Consider the following 16,540-nt stretch of genomic DNA (forward strand, 5'->3'; position numbering starts at 1 on the left):
AATTGTAATTATTCAAAAAAAATGTAGCTTTATCAAGAACTAGCTGAGGAATTCAGCATTCTGATACTTAGAACTTAACAGCTAAGAAGTGATCCTATACACATATACATCAGATTATTCACATATCTTTTTAGGCATGTTGTTGTATTATTGTTTTAAGCATGCTGCCTTGAATCATCCTTCCTAATAGTGATTTCTCTTTTTTTTCTAATACAACTTCATTACTTAAAGTAAAAACAGCCATGCAAGTGTTGGAATAGGTATGTTTTCATGCAACTTGATCGGCAGTTCTATAATTGTGGTAAGTGTCTTGGACCAAGGTTTCTATGGCAACAGCCTTACTGTCCATTCTTACCTGTTTTCTGGTCATCCACAGTATTGAGTTTAGTCTCGTCAGCTACTGTTAAAAGGTAAATGTATAATGGTTAGCCCAGTTAGTGCCCACCACATCCACATGCTTCAACCATTCCAACGGTCTCAGTTAGGTGGTGTGTCTTAGGTCACATTTCATGCAATTATATAACGTCAAGCAAATAACCTTAAATCCAAAAAGCAGCTCACCAAACAACTTGTTAGTCATTTCACATCACAGGCACATGTGTTATTTACATGTTAGCATATCATAATTAGCCAAGGCAAGTCATCGCCAGATTTTACTTTTGGTATGCATGTGATGAATTAATGCTTTTAGTTTTGAGGTATATACAGCCACCAAAGAACAGCATCCATGAGGTACAGCTGATTAACAAAGGTTTTTTTTAAATCACCCAAGGAGTATATAGATAGATTATTACTATGATTATTGCACTCATTTTAGAGGGCTCAGATTTGGAAGAGATGCTACCTGATTGACAGATGATTAAACAATTACGGGTTTTTTCCCCTTCTCAGTTGCTTTAAAAGAATTTGTCCCAGCTATACTCTCTCAAACCATTACTTTAACTTTAGTTAAATCCCTTGATTATCAAGACATGAATTGCTATAAAACTAAGCTTAAAGAATAGCAGTGAGAAGAAGATATAAAGTAACCAATTTCTAGACATGGATTGAGATAATGGTTTCTCTCCAAACCTTTTTTTCTCTTAACTTTTAATCCTCACCTCCCCTGGCTCCAACCATATCATCCATCAACAAACTTTTTTTTTTAAACAGTTGAATCACTGTTGAGTTAATTCTAAATTCATTTCCCCCCAGAAATACATGAATGTAGCATGAATGCACATGTGTTTGTTTCTTTTCCCATAAGCAAACATATACATTAGCATATTGCCTGTTATGTAAATATGCCACTCGTGAGTAATATGGTTATCATAAACTCACAGAAATACAAAATTGTGCCAAATCATTCCCTCTCCCTCTCCCAAAGTAAATAAGACACATATATGTGCTTGGCACCAGACTTTTATCTTGATAGCATCTAAACCACATTCAGATAGAGATTCATGGAGATTGTACTCACTACCTAAATCCATGCTTTTTGATTTTCGTGTTTTAACGAAATCCAATTGACTGGCATCTGAAAATTGTTTTGTGCGTTTTTCTGACATACTCTGGCGTCCAAATCCTTCTCGTTGAAAAGCAAGAACTGGATCGACATCTGGACTCAAAGAACTGGAGGAGCAAACAAATACAAAAAAGGTTCTTAGGAATATGACCCATATGAGTTAAATCCATATCTATTAGTTGAAACAAGCTTAGTCCAAATTAAACACTTCAGTATTTAATATAATTTGGCATCATGCTGGAGGCAAAGAGAAAAAAAGGGCAAATAATATGTGATTTTATTGGCCAAGGGGAAATTCCTTTCCCCAAAGCATGCAAGTCTCCGCCCTGCAATTTTTTTTTTCTAGAGACTTGACTGGGAGCATTGAGAGTTTCAGTCACTAGCCAAAAGTCACATAAAAAAGGCAAGTCTTGATTCTAAAAGTGGCTCTCTGTCCATTACAACCACTGTTTCTCATAGAGAAAATATAAATAAACATCCCTAGGAGCAGCTCTTTTCCTGCGTTTCCTTTTCTTTTCACTCTTGCTATGATTATACACCACTTCTCAGTAACCCAAGCGGCCAGTGCCTTCCATCTGTGCTGTAGGTTTGTCATACAGACGTAATTATTTACATTTCATCTCCCCATTTATAAAATGAGATCCTTCAGGTGCACCAAATGGCTGGTACATTCTATGTGGCTGGTACCTAGTAAGCACTTACTATGACTTACGGTAAGTGCTTAGTGACTGACTGAAACTCATCTCTGTCCTATTCTAAGAGGCTTTAAAATGCAAGGCAAGTTCTGGTATCTCATACACAAATACGGACGGGGAAAAACCTCCCAAAATGACCAAAATGTGGAAGCAAGAAAAATGACCAAATAATAATTCCAGCCAAACTAAAACTAGAGAAGGATTTTCTACTGAGCCCCTTCTCTTAGATAGGGGATCTTCCTCTACAGGGGTAGTTTATATTGATTAGTGAAAGTTTCTTGATGAGGGTATGCTGTTCTTCAAGAAAAATAACATTACAGAACCAATGCTCTTTATAGGACAGTCATTCTAGACATGATGATTCCAGGAGTAGAAAAGCCTGTCACTGTGCTACTTTTCCCTCCTCTTCTCAATTCTACCAAATAAGGCCTATTTGCAAGACAGACCAGAATTAAAATACAATCCATGGCTCTGTATCTCACTTTTACAATGATTGCTCCCCCAATTCTGGAGTGGTCTCTCTTCTCACCAGCCCCTCTTGAATTCTGCCCCTCACCCCCAAGCCCCAAGCTTCATTTGAGGCTCTCCATTTGAGTACTTCCTTTGTGAAATCTTTGCTGATGCTCCTGTTTTAGTGCACCTTCCCCCCACCCCAGTTCCAAATCACCATGAATGGTATTTCTGTGTGCATGTGTACACATGTACAATCTATATTTACTCATCATGAACATGTGAATAGGCACTTGATAGTATTCTCATGGATCTAGAGCTGGAAAGAACCTCAGATGTCATCCAATCCAACCTCCTCATGGTATAGATGAGGAAGCTGAGGATGAGGGAAGTTAAGTGACTTGCTCACAGTCCCATATGTAGTATCAAGCATGAAATTTGAACGCAAGTTCTCTGACTTCAGAACCAGTACTACCTCCACTGTATCATGGTAATTCATTGAATTTGCCAGTAGAGCTTTATCATTATCAGCCTCTGAAAATCTTAACTCATTCCCAGAAAAGGCCCCTTGAAGTTATTGAACAATTGAATTTCAATGCCAAATTCAGGAATATGTATTAAATTCCTCCTATGTTCAGGGGCACCCCTGCTATGCATTAAGGATGATACAAAGCAGAAAGAAAATATGATCCTTTATGGAGTTCAAGCTACAGACATGCAGTATTATAAGCCAAGCACATGACAAAGTGTCATGTGAGGACCCAGAGGAAGACCATTCTTAATAAAGATGAAGATGCATGAAGGTAGGAGACTGTAGGCTAAAAGATAGGTAGGAATGCAACAGAGGAAGAGGGGAGAGAAGAGATTTTAGGAATAATAAAAAAAATGTGAGTAAAGGCCAATAAGTAGGAAAGTATGTGGCACATTTCTTTAGGAGACAGAGACTAGTCCAGTTTGGCCAGAGCACAGAGCAAGGGTAATATGAGATAAGGTTGAAAACTGAGAATGGTGTGCAATTGAATGCTAGACAATGGCATTTGCACTTGACTCCATACGGAATAAATAGCCCCTGAAGATTTTTGAGCAAAGAAGTGCCATGACCAGATTCATTGGCCTTTCTTGGGAATTCTATTTTGTAGAACACTATTCTGTTATAAAAATTAAATTAGACTTCTCCAATTTTTCAGGGCCTCATTAGAAATAAAATGTGTACCATGAGAAGGTCTCAAATCCTAGGCTGGTTTTTTTTTTGTTTTTTTTGTTTTTACCAAATTTGGCATTGCTTTTATTGTATTCAAAAATAAGTCAGATATTTGACTGAAAAGACATAAATCAATGACTACCTTCAGGGTGCTTGAGCATGAGTGGAGTGGAATTACTAGATATATTAAATTCCTAATACATGAACACAAGCATCAAGTCTCAAAATGTGATTAGAACCCTTGAGTTCCTTTTGGCACCAGATGCTCCATGGGTACAGAATAATTCTTGAGTTGAAAGAGGTGGTCACCCAAGAATGACAACCAGACTATAAACTATATATTTTCAAGAGAAAAACCCAAGTGGGAAGTTGCTGATGATGGTAACTAGTACGAATATAGAACATCTTTGCTCATTTTGCTGAGCTCATCCACCTTTTGGCATGTGTTTCTTATTCTCAGCCTTTTTGTCTGAACTGTGTACAACTTGAAAATCTAAAAGGGACTAAAAGATAACTGTTGATGTGAGAGTCAAGCTCTAAAAATTAGTTACTTGTTTGTATAATTTAATATAATTTTTATTTCCTTGGAAATTATGTTGTCACTAAGATAAGAGGCACATATTATGTCATCATTTTTATCAGCAACATTATCATTAATGTGCTATAAATTAATTAATGGATTGAGAAAAGCATACTTTGCTCATCAGTAAACTAAAACTTTTAATTGGACATATCCATTTGACACAGCCAGCCTTCTACAATTTGCAAATGAAGTGCAGAAATACTCAGTTTCAAAAAAACAGATGAACATAGATGTGTTACTAAGAATAACTAAAAGTGAAAGTCTTTAAACTGCATCATTATTACTGGGCTCCTATCAATATAACCCATTAAGTTAATGTGTGCAGTGGGTGATACATCAACATGCTTAACAAGTAAGACTGCTAGAACAACAATGGCCTCTTTAAAGAATGTAACCGTATTTTGACCCTCAATGTTATTAAAATTCCAGTTATTAATCCTGTCTTATTGCCCTTTTGTTTTCATAACATTTTCATCAAGGATTAGAGAGATATTGTCAGGCTGGAAAGCTTACATTTTCTTCTGTGATTCAGAACAGCTGCCATTACTGTTTGGATAACCCTTCGTCCATATTCTTAACTTTACCCTATGCTCCTTCTAGAGAAAAATCACACAAGCGCCTCCATTTTCCAAGACTCTCTCCCTCCATTAGCAGCAGGAAATGAATGCAACAATCTATTTCTGAGATTTATTTATTTATTTTTTTCCAGGCAGTGCATCAGAGGCCCTACAGTAAGCTGCTCCTATGGCTAACACTTTACTGAAAGACCTCAATAATTCCATGTACAGGTGGAGATCACAATATTCTGCCCCCCAAGATGAATACTGGGAATGCTTAAGTCCTGTAATCATTTCTCTTGCTTTTGTTTTCTGAAAAACACATGAACTACACCAGGAAATGTAACAGCAGTTGCAGATTTCAAATACATTTTATTTTATACAGTGGCTTTTCCCACTACAGCCAACTGAAAAATTCATTCAGAGATAAGCTATTATCATCCAGTCTTGAGTATGGTTTGATTTGAAAATTCTCATATTTTTCTACTGGAGAACTTCACTTGTGTCCTTTCTCCACCCCCATTTCTTAAAGCTACAGATGAAATTCTCAAAGACCCAAATAACAGGAAAAATTATTCCAAGAACAGCTGCAGCACTAACAGAGAAACAAGTAGAAGGAGACAAATGTACTTTTTAAGCTCATGAAAATAATGTTCAGAACCAGTAACATCAATTCCTTATACATCAGGTTTGTATTATTAACAAACACGAAGAGGAGGGGTAAGAGATGAGAGGAAGATGAAATAGGAGAGGCAGAGGGAAAGAAAAAGAAAGGGACAGTGAGAGAGGAAAGGATTTTTTTTTTAAAGGAAATGGCAGACTGGGACAAATAAAAGGAGTGATGCCACTACCATCTAAATAGGATTTTGCTGATGCACTCCTAAAAGACCCCAGAGTCAGGGCAATGAGAAAATTCCACTAAAATACTTCATACTGTTGGTGTTAATTATCACTACAACCTAAGGGGGGGAGGGAGTCCCTCAAAGGGATCTTTTATTTTGCTTATTGATGTGTATAATTACTAAACTTGCAAATTAGTGTACAATTCCACATTTGAACACTACATATCTTCTCAGTAACATCAAGCACTATTTTCTTTTCACAGCCAAAAGAAAACATATTAATAAAACACTGCCTACCCAAAGAAGCAATTGATTTGGCATAAATAATAAACATGAACAGTAGAATCAAATCAACCTACAAAGGAAATCTTAATAAGAAAACTTGTTTTCCAAAGCTTAAGCATCAGGAATATTAATTTTGTCCAAAAAATCTTGATAACTTTATTCAAAAGATCTTGAGAGTCAAGGCAGGGGAGGGGGGAGGCTTCTGTGGCTAAAGTACATTTGAAAATGCTTAATGAAATTAGCAAAGGAGCATATGATAGTTAGTACTTAACAGCTATTGGCAAACCATAAAAACAAATGAATTTTCCCCTTAAATTGTTTAGAATACCCGCTGAAAGGCTAATAAAAATCAATAAGTTTACATGAAAAGTTTCTTTTATTAAAAGGGTGATAATTAAGGGTGTGAAAATAGTGAAGGCTGAATACTGCTTTAAAAAAAATTCTGTGATTAAATATGCACTGTGATCAACCATTTAAAAAGTACAAGAAAATGTAATTGCAATTAGCCATTGTTTTCAAGCCTGGAACTGTGATCTTACCAGTCTGCTGAATCACTAATTGTGGCTTTAGCCCATGCTCCAGCATCTGTTATTGCAAATCCCACATCATCATGGGAGCTAGAGGATGATTGGTCCGAAAGATGAGGAGGGAGTACTGGCAGTCTGTCATCTTCTATGATAACAGTGTCATCTTGGGGCATGTTCACTGTTGGAGACAGCTGGTATTTACCTGAACAACAAAAAAGGAGGGGTGATAAAGTATAGATACAGGTTAGAATATCATATTATATACCTATCATAAGGCGGTTTTCTTAAAAATATATATAATATATATTTTAAGTGTCAAAATTGCCATGCATCTAATCAGCCTGATATAAGACAAAAGTGAAAATATGGTTAAGTCTTCATATATATTTTGTAAATGGGAAAAAAACAAACCCACTACTGGATGCACAAGAAAACACATTCTTCTCATCATATAGTAAAAGCTTATCTCCGAAGAATAACTTTAGTTAGCAAGCCTAATGATTTGTAGCTAAAAAATGCGCCAAAAATATTCTGTAACTATTGCTTTAAGGCTTAAAATTTAGGAGACGGAAATAATCATCAAATAGTTGTGGTGAGATACATAAATTCTTGAAAATCCACACATATATCAGGAATCTTTTCTTCCTTTAATAGAAATTTAAAGGATACAAAAATGTAATTTAGCCACGAGGAACATCACTAAATCATAGTTTTACAAGCATTAAACTTTTGATTCATTTTATCTATTTCTCTTTTTAAATTGCAGAATGAGAAAACCTGAAGGTTTGCTTCTCTCCCTCTCTACCCCAAAGTTGCCATGTGACTCTGGTTCTGCCTCTCTTACTAGTCATATAACCTCATAATGTCTCCAGGCTTCAGTTTCCTCCTTGGCAAAGTGGCAGACTGATCAGCTGGGTCACTTCCTTGTACGGTCTCATATCCTCCATTGTGCACTTGAATATTACATTGTGAATTCTATCTAGAACTTGGGGAAGACCCGAGCGGGAGACACATAGTACGAGCACATCACTAGCTCTACTTCGTGCCTCTTCTATCCTGAAACAATATGGCCTTTTGCCAAGAGAACTGTTAATGCTACAGAACTACACCTTGGGTATTTAACCTAAGGATTTGTTTTACTGAGGAAGGATACTTCAATATTTAATTTTTCAAATTTTATTATTTAGTTAATATTTCAATATTTTGGTTTTTTTTTTAAAAGTAAATAAAAACCCCTCTATACTTAGGTGATTTGTTTCTCTTTGATTTGCTAAGAAAATGTGCCCCCCCCTTCAAAAAAAAAGTCCTATTATAAGGGGAGAGTGAATGGGATGGTGTTGTTTTTGTGTTTCACTTGTGACCAACTCTTCATGACCCCATTTGGATTATTTTTGGCAAAGATACTGAAGTGGTTTGCCATTTCCTTCTTTGGCTCATTTTACAAATGAGAAAACTGAGGCAAACAACATTAAGTGACTTGCCCAGGTAAGTGCCTGAGGCCAGATTTGGACTAAGAAAAATTAGTCTTCCTGACTCCAGGCCTGGCATTCAATCCACTGCATCAGCTGGCTGCTGGACTGGGATGGTTAGGGGACCTGAAAAACTATGTGCTAAAAAGACTGGCTGAAAAAATGGGAACTTAATGAAGACGAGATTTAGGAAGATTTGAAATGCTACCATGCAAGAGGTATTACACCTGTCCCATCGAGCTCCTCAGATCCTAACTAGGACTAGAGAATAAAAGTTAGATGGAGGCAGATTCCAGATTAAAATAAGGAAAAGCTTCTTGAAAACTCCCAAAGAATGGATAGTTGCTAAAAGATATTTAAGTTCTACATCACTCAAACACACTCAAAAGTAGGTTGGATGATCAATGATATTAGAGAAGGTCATATTTCTAGTATATGTTGAATTAGATGGATATTCTCAGGATTAAGACCCTATAACATAGACAGCTACTAAAAAGAACTCTATGAAATAAAGTGATGACAATGCCCAAAGAAATGTTGCTTTATTAATGTGTCAACAGCCAGTGCTATATTATGAAAAATCCCATGCAGCAAGTTGTTTCTCTGTTAGAAAGGGTTCACGTGTTATTTAAACTGAAGGCAGGGAATGAGATTCCTTCCCCTCACCCACCACCATCGACTGAACTCCCTACATCATTTTACTACTTCACACATCCCAAACATTTCAGTTCCCTAAACCTCCAACAGCCAAATGGTAGCTCCCAGCCCTTGGAGAAAAAGGGGAGGCAGTGGCTGGGGTGGGAAATGCTAGGCTAAGGGCAATGTAAGGTCAAAGTTTTGGCTGAAGATCCCACCTCTAGGGGGTGAAAAATTGAATGTTCGGTTCCAAGAACACAGGATCACCTTGTTCACGGTCTCAGCTTGCTGTAAGCAACAGACTACATGTATGTCTTGAAGTCAAGTATGTAGGAGAAGGAAAAGAAAAGGTAAGTAGGAAATGTAAATGATGGGGCATCTTCAATTTGTAGAAGAATCAGGAAAAAACACTGGTAAATTAATGCGTTCAATGTTAGGAATATATTCTACTAATGATTCATGGGAAAAACTGGATTCATTACAGCAGGAAGCATCCACAAAGAATAATTATACAATGTTACAGATTCATTATAAGAAGAAACATTTAAGGTTACATATGGCTTCATGGATCGTTTCCTAGAATATTCTATGTGAACCTAAGAGTTAACAGTCTTGTAGGTTTTATGTTTGGAAATGAGTACATTAATAGTCTAAACATTAACCTTTCCATCAAAGAAATTTGAGCTGGGTAAAGAATGGCCTGTTAACACAAATGACAGGCATTCTGACAGTGATGAGTTGTTTGCCAAGTAGTACCCTATTCTTGGAATAATTTTCACTTTTTAAAAAAGTTACGCCTTGAAAAGGAAAACTAGAATATTGTCCTTAAGTTTACTCAAATTATTTTAGCTAATGGGCATTTGGGCTCACAGTCCAAGGACAAGATAGGAATAAGAAGGAATAGTTGATTTAAACACAAGAACTAGAAATGGGGAAGGATTCATAATGATAATTCTGACATTTATCCAGCATTTTAATTTTTTGCAAAACACTTGACATAGGCAGCTAGGTGGCAGTGGATAGAGCATGAAATCTGGAGTCAGGAGGACCTCAGTTCAAATCCAGCCTTACACCTTTATTAACTGTGTGATCCTAAACAAATCAGGGCTCCTGTCTGCTTCAGTAGCCTCATCTGTAAAATGGGTATAATAATAATATTATAATGGCTTCTGTTATTATTCCCCAGCATTGCTGTGAGGATGAAATGAGATGACATTTATAAAACCCTTTGCAAACCTTAAGTTATTATGTAAATGTTAAATATTGCTGTTGTTGATAATAATAATTGAAAATAATAAAAAAACTGAGCCTCAAAATAATGCTATGAGGTAGACAAATCTATTCCTAATTCTACAGCTAAACAAGTTTTAGAAAGTTAATTCATCTCTATCATTTTTAAAATGTGCATTCACATGAATTTGTAATCCTGAAATGATTGGCTTTTGGGTAAGCATAGCTTTTTTAAAAAATGGTTATTCTGTCCCTGAATGGGATAAGAAGATTAGTCTCTGCCCCAAAATAATGTATGTATTTCATGAAGTACTTTTTGCCTGACAAGATGTACGTCAATTCAAATTGCTCTTCTCTCTCATCTGACACGTCTGACCAATAACCTCTGAGTGGCTTTTCAAATCTGTTTTTCTGGGCATAGAGTGTTAGAACGCTTTGAAAGTACAAACAAAACCTAATGTACAAAGCTTCGATCTGTTCAAAACCAAGAAATTCTTTTATATCATATTTATGCATTCACCAAATGTTTAAGCTCCTACTGTGTTCAATGCATTGTACTAGATGAATCGACTGTTATTGGCACGTGTATTCATTTGTTAGATGAAAAGAATGTAAAGAATAAGCTATGATCATGAGTGGCTGGGGATGATGAAATAAATGCCTTTGAGTGGTACCAAGTGTTACTGATGAACGGGGGAAAAACATATGGCTGAGACGTCATGATGAGTTTTTCCAGTAAAATTATAGATGAGCTCAGAAAATCATTAGCCTTCAACCCTTAACTTCTTTTCTTTTGGAATGTTCATATGGCTCAAACTCTGACACACAGATAGTGTGACTCAGGGCAAGTCACTGAATCTCTAATTGTCCTAAGCCAACAATCCCTCCAGGCCCCATGTTGACTTAGAAAACTACAAATCAACATTTTCCATGTTGTACTGTATTTTTATTTACTTATTATTTATTTTTTTAAATGTATTTATTTCCCAAATACATTTTAAATTGGCTTGGGCCACACCAGGCTATGGGCTTGACATCTGTATTTGAGGCAACTCTTGAAGACTGAGTTTCAAGAAGGAGCTGACCTGCACTGGAGTTTCCTCATTTTTGTGTTCCCTGTACCAATGAAATAAAAACATCCAGTACCTATCCATTAGTCCACTGTGCTGAAAGATTTATTACATCTTTCCTCACAGAATACTTATAAGATGGGTATGTACATTTTATGAATAAGAAAACCGAGATTCAGAGTTAAATTACTTGTTAGTGATCAAAAAGCTAGGAAATGCCAAGGCATCGAGCTCCATCCTTCTGACTCCAAGATGAATGCTAGTGTTAGTATGCAATAAAAAGCATAGCATGTTGGCATGTGTTATATAAGTTTGTTCAGGCCAATTATTCATCTGGACCCAGTCTCCATTCAAACAGATATTAATTAAGCAACCTTTCCAAATGGTGTGGGTGGCCTTCTGTTCTGAACAGAATAAGGGCTTGGGAAGACAGTGGGAAGGGTCAGTGGAATTAAGGATAGCAAACCACAGAGATGAGCTTTAATATTCCTCAACCTCTAAAATGCAAAAGGACTTGAATTCTTAAATATTTTTGGGCCAGGTCCTCTGCTGCCAAGTAGGCAATTTGCTTATCTATAAGAATGATACCACACTACAGGCAGATTTTCCACAATAGCTACCACTAGAGTTCTCCTCAGATATAATACTGAAGTATCAAGATGACCCTGGGTTCTCGAAGGCTGTGAAAGCAACATCTATCCTCTGTCCTTAGTTCTGCTCCTTAGGGCCAAGCAGATCAAATCTAATCCATCATCTATTTGACACCACTTCACATATCTGAAAAAGTAATCATATCCCCAATACTTTTCCAAACTAAACAACCAATTCTTTCAATAAACCCTTACATGGCATGTAATTTATGTGTGTAATGGGCACATTACAAATTCATGCTATCCAACCCCAATCGAGCCCTCACTGCAGCAAGGCAGTCATTTTATTGCTCTCCAATTGATTTCCTCTTATCTTTAAAGAAAGTTGCCTTTTATTTTACTGAGAAAATTGAGGTCTTCCCTCATGTGAGCTCCTCCCATTCTCTTTACCAGAAAATCCTTTGATATCAGTTTGCACTTTTTACTTCTTTCTTTCTTAGTTTCTGACAAAGAGGACCTGTCACCTTTATATGGGCACTTGATCTCAATTCTTCCCATCTTCTCCATTAGATCACAATCCCCCTGCTTCCTCTCAAGTCTTCAACTTCTCTCTTATAAAAAAATTTCTTATTCACTGATTTCAAACATGACCAAACTGTACTTATCCTTAGAAAAAGAAAGAAAAAACACTAGAAGGTTTCCATACCTTTTCAAAACTTCCTTTTCTGTCAAAGGCACTACTGTCTTTCTAGTCTCCCAGTCTTGTAATCTTAACATTATCTTGGATTTCTAACCCTTATTTACCCCACCCATGTGATGGAATCTTGCAATTTTAGCCTTTACAACATCCTGTGCATGTAACCTCTTCTCTCCACTGAAGCAATCACCATGTTAGTTCAAGATCGGATCATCTCTCAATCAAATTATTGTACTAGCCTCCTAATTTTAGTCACTGCCTCAAGTCTCCATCTCTGTCTGTCTCTCTCCCCCTCCCTCCATCCCATCCAGGATGCCACCAAACTAATTTCCAATAAGGGGAGATTTAGCTGCATGACTACTCTTCTCGGACATATCTAGTGGCTTCCTTTTGTCTCTAGGATCAAATATAAACTGCTTCTTTTTTTTTTTTTTTTTGCCCTATACAGCATGGACCAAACCTATCATTTGAGCTTCATTGGAAATCATTGCCCCCTCACACCGTGTGATGGGTAAAAACAGTCCTTTCTATTCTTCACACACAGGTCATTCCAAGTCCTATTCCTGTATCATCTCCCCCTCTTGGGATACTCTCCCTCTTTAATTCTGCCTCTTCCTTTGAGATGTAACACAAGAATCATCTATGTGAGACCTTCCCTGATCCTTCCAAATTATGTCATACTTAACTACTTTGTCTATATTTGTATTTATTCCCTTTATATTTCTACGATATATAAAATTCCATATATGTTCAAATACACACACAAGCTTTTCTCCCCTTTCGAAATATGACTGTTGTGAGTAGGGATTGTTTCCTTCTTTGTATTTGTATCTTTTGTGCCTTGCACATAGTAGGCATACAATAAAAATTTGATATTTGTTGATTGATTAATGTAATGGCTTCAAGTCCACTCATCATCCTGGTTCATCTTTTTTTTTTATTTTTTTTTATCCTGGTTCATCTTACTGTTGAAAGGGAATTATTTTCCTCTACTTCTTTTATAACAGATGTAAGCAAACAGAATATCTAGTGAAATATATAATACAAAGAAAAGTAAATATGGTTCAGGTAAATTTGTGGAAAAATATGATTTTTTTTTTGGTATTTTCTGTCAAAATAGAATCTAACAAAAGTTGTCTTAGGGGCTTTTGAAATGATGGATAATGTCTCACAAAATCGTTAATCATCACAAACCCCATAGATAGTAAGATTGTGATTTATCAACTTCATTTGGAGTACAAGTGAAACAGAGAATTGCAAAATTATGTTCTCCTAAATGTTTATTCACTGAAAATAATTTACATAGAAAACAACATTGTACATAATAAAAGCTGAACTAAAAATGTAACAATACCTCTTAAGTTGTCTTGATTTTTAATCACACTTAAAAAGCAAACAAGAACATTAATCTCTTTTTATATTTCCATTATTTACCATATGAAAATATGTTGAAGAAAATTACTTTTCAAATTCACCATGACTGTATAAGTGCAGTTGCTAACAAAATGAACTACTAAATTGAACACTACAAATTCTTTTTGTGTCAAACAGAAAGTCATTTTTGAAATAAATGTTACCAAAATCCTAGGGTCCTATAACTTATTAGACCTTAGAAAATGTGTTCATTTGCATAAACTGCTCTAATCATCTAAAGCCAGATTTATGGTCCATGGGATTAATGCACTTGTTGCTTATTAGTGCTTGCGTACATCAAAAAATGAAAATTTCTGTTTTTCATTTCTTATTTTTCAGTCCAGCAACCCAGATTACATTTGTATCGATTTCAGAAGAGATCAACATTCTGTTACCTATGACTAACCTTAAGGGAGATGAATAGAGCTACTTACTTCTCCAACACTTAGGATATGATCAGAATGCTATTTATGACTTCCTTTGAGAAAAATTGTGGAAATTTCACTGGACTAAGAGGCCAAGATCCTGTATTTGAATCCGGACTTTGCTACTTTTTCCCTGCTCAACCTGAGATAATGAGGTCACTTAGCCTCTGTGGTCCTGAGTTTTCTTACATATAAAACAAAGGATTGCATTAAATGTCCTCTAGAGTCCATTCCAGCTCTGAATGCTATATAGTCCTTTGGTTAGGATACCAAACAATAATTAAGAAAGCTACAGAAGTGGTTCTAAAAATACATACAAGTCACATGGAAGCATAAAACAGGAAAAGATCATAAAGGTCTTCTGCTTTTCCACTCAGACATTTGGATGAAATTTACTAAACAACAAGTGCGGCCTTGTCTTCCTGGGAAGCATCGGCATTGAGAAGGATTACCATTAGTAAGTAAGATTTGCATTAGAAATGAACAAATTTTATCTCCATCTAAATTGGAAGCAACCTTGAGTAAAGCTAACTCTTCTGATCCTCAGCTATGAAATGAAGGCACAGGGCTAAATGATCTCTAAGGCCACTTCCAGTTCCATGATTCTATATCCTGTTCTCCAGATCTCCAGGTTGCATATTTGTATAGGCATGCATTTGGAGAACTGGTCATTTGTTCTTGGAGGCAGGTTCTTCTTTTGATTGAGAAGTTTTAGATTACTTTCAAATGAGAGGCCTTGGAAAGTGCTCAATGAGAAAAATTTTCCCAATCCCTCTTGAATTGATGAAACTCTCAATCTAGGCAACTAGCTTTTCAATGTAATGCAATTGAGATATGGCCCCTGGAAAAACAGCACCACTAGATGCCTACAGGGAGCTGTTCTACAAAAAAAAAAAAAAAAAGGGGGGGACAGGACCATCATCAAAGTAAGATCTAGCTGTTAAATGATTTCCAAAAGTTCCATTCAATCAACAAGTATTTATTAACTGCTTGGTATAGGTCAGGGACTGGGCTAGGCACTTGGGATATAATTCAATAAATGAGGCAATCCCTAGTTGGATGTAAAAAGCCTCACAGGTGCTTAGGGGGAAGTTACATTTTGATGTTCTATTCAGACATTGGCTTTCTTTGCTTTAACAGTTTTCACTCTTTGGGCATTTTATTAATACCCAAGTATTGGGTATAATAGTAATAACCATGGTATCATTTTACTGTAGTCTTCCCCATTTGAATGGCAATAGTATCATAAGGCACACAATACTCTGATAGACATGGCCTCAGGACTGAAAGAATTCCAAATTTACAGTGAAAAGGTAATATCAAAGAGGTAAATGAAATTTTTAAAGCAAAGTATACTTGTAATCTCCAGTATAAAGTGTAATTCACTTCTAAAAATTAGTCTAAGGAAATATCAAAACTTCTTAATGCTAGTTTTATTTAACATGAAAACATACACATTCTTCAACCTAGGAGGAAAAAGCAGAAATTGTACTGTCAACAAATTTTAAAGAAATAAAGGGAAGCATATTATATCACACCAGCACAAAGATAGCTGAGGGGACTTATTGCCATTGGAAATATCTGAATTTTTAGAAAAGTTCATTGTAGACACAGGAGCCAGGGATAGGAACACAAAGTATAAGACAACATAAAAAAGGACTGATGAAACCATGACTAATGAAGCCTGGGCAGCAGCCCACGAGGAAAAGGAAGGAATCCCCGACCCCTATGTACAGCATTGCAAAATGCCACTAGATGAATAAATTGGGTTTTATTTTTCGCCTTCCTCTGAAGCATCAAGGATTGGAAGCAGGATGCAGGTTACCGGAACTGATGGACCAATGGCCTGATCCAGTATGGCAAATCCTATGTTCCTATAATAAAGGGGAAATTACAGTATATCACTTTGTATACACAGACACACAGACATTCTCTCTCTCAGGGGCTGATCTTCCTTCAAAAGAAAATGGTTTTAACATGGATAATGTTCATTCACATCAATGTCAGCCAGTATATAAAATCCAATAATAGTGAAAGGACAGAAAACTATTATAATTTTTAAAACCTCATTGTATGGCACAATTTCAAAGGGAAGAAAAGAAAATGTTTATCAAGCAACAGCAGAGAAACAGAATGAAATCATATTTGCTACAAGATAAGAAAATGGGGATTTGGGAGCTTCTGACACTAAAAAGGTTCCTAAGGGAAATCCATGCCAAATTGTAGTATTATTATTTGTGTCCATGTCTTATGTCCCATATAAGACTGTAAGCTCCTAGAGAGCAGGGACTAAAATGTATTCATTTCCATATGTCCCCAAGAGAGCCTTTGGACATGGTAGGCATTGAATAAATGTCTGCAGAATA

The 16,540-nt window shown here is 36.2% G+C and overlaps 1 protein-coding gene across 10 annotated transcripts in view; it reads right to left on the reverse strand.

Moving 5' to 3' along the window:
* Positions 1 to 16,540, reverse strand: part of PARD3 (par-3 family cell polarity regulator) — a 721,872-nt gene that overhangs the window by 249,096 nt on the left and 456,236 nt on the right. For 4 of the 10 annotated variants that reach the window (XM_036761380.1, XM_036761378.1, XM_036761375.1 and 1 more), the window contains 3 exons: positions 6,657 to 6,846; positions 1,460 to 1,611; positions 356 to 400 (listed from right to left, as the gene is read on the reverse strand). In XM_036761380.1, the coding sequence (XP_036617275.1) occupies positions 356 to 400; positions 1,460 to 1,611; positions 6,657 to 6,846 (387 nt within the window). The remainder of the gene's footprint in view (positions 1 to 355; positions 401 to 1,459; positions 1,612 to 6,656; positions 6,847 to 16,540) is intronic. The other 6 variants (XM_036761384.1, XM_036761382.1, XM_036761377.1 and 3 more) reach the window with 2 other exon arrangements.

This window comes from Trichosurus vulpecula, chromosome 5 (assembly GCF_011100635.1).
Source record: "Trichosurus vulpecula isolate mTriVul1 chromosome 5, mTriVul1.pri, whole genome shotgun sequence".
Taxonomy (NCBI): Eukaryota; Metazoa; Chordata; class Mammalia; order Diprotodontia; family Phalangeridae; genus Trichosurus; species Trichosurus vulpecula.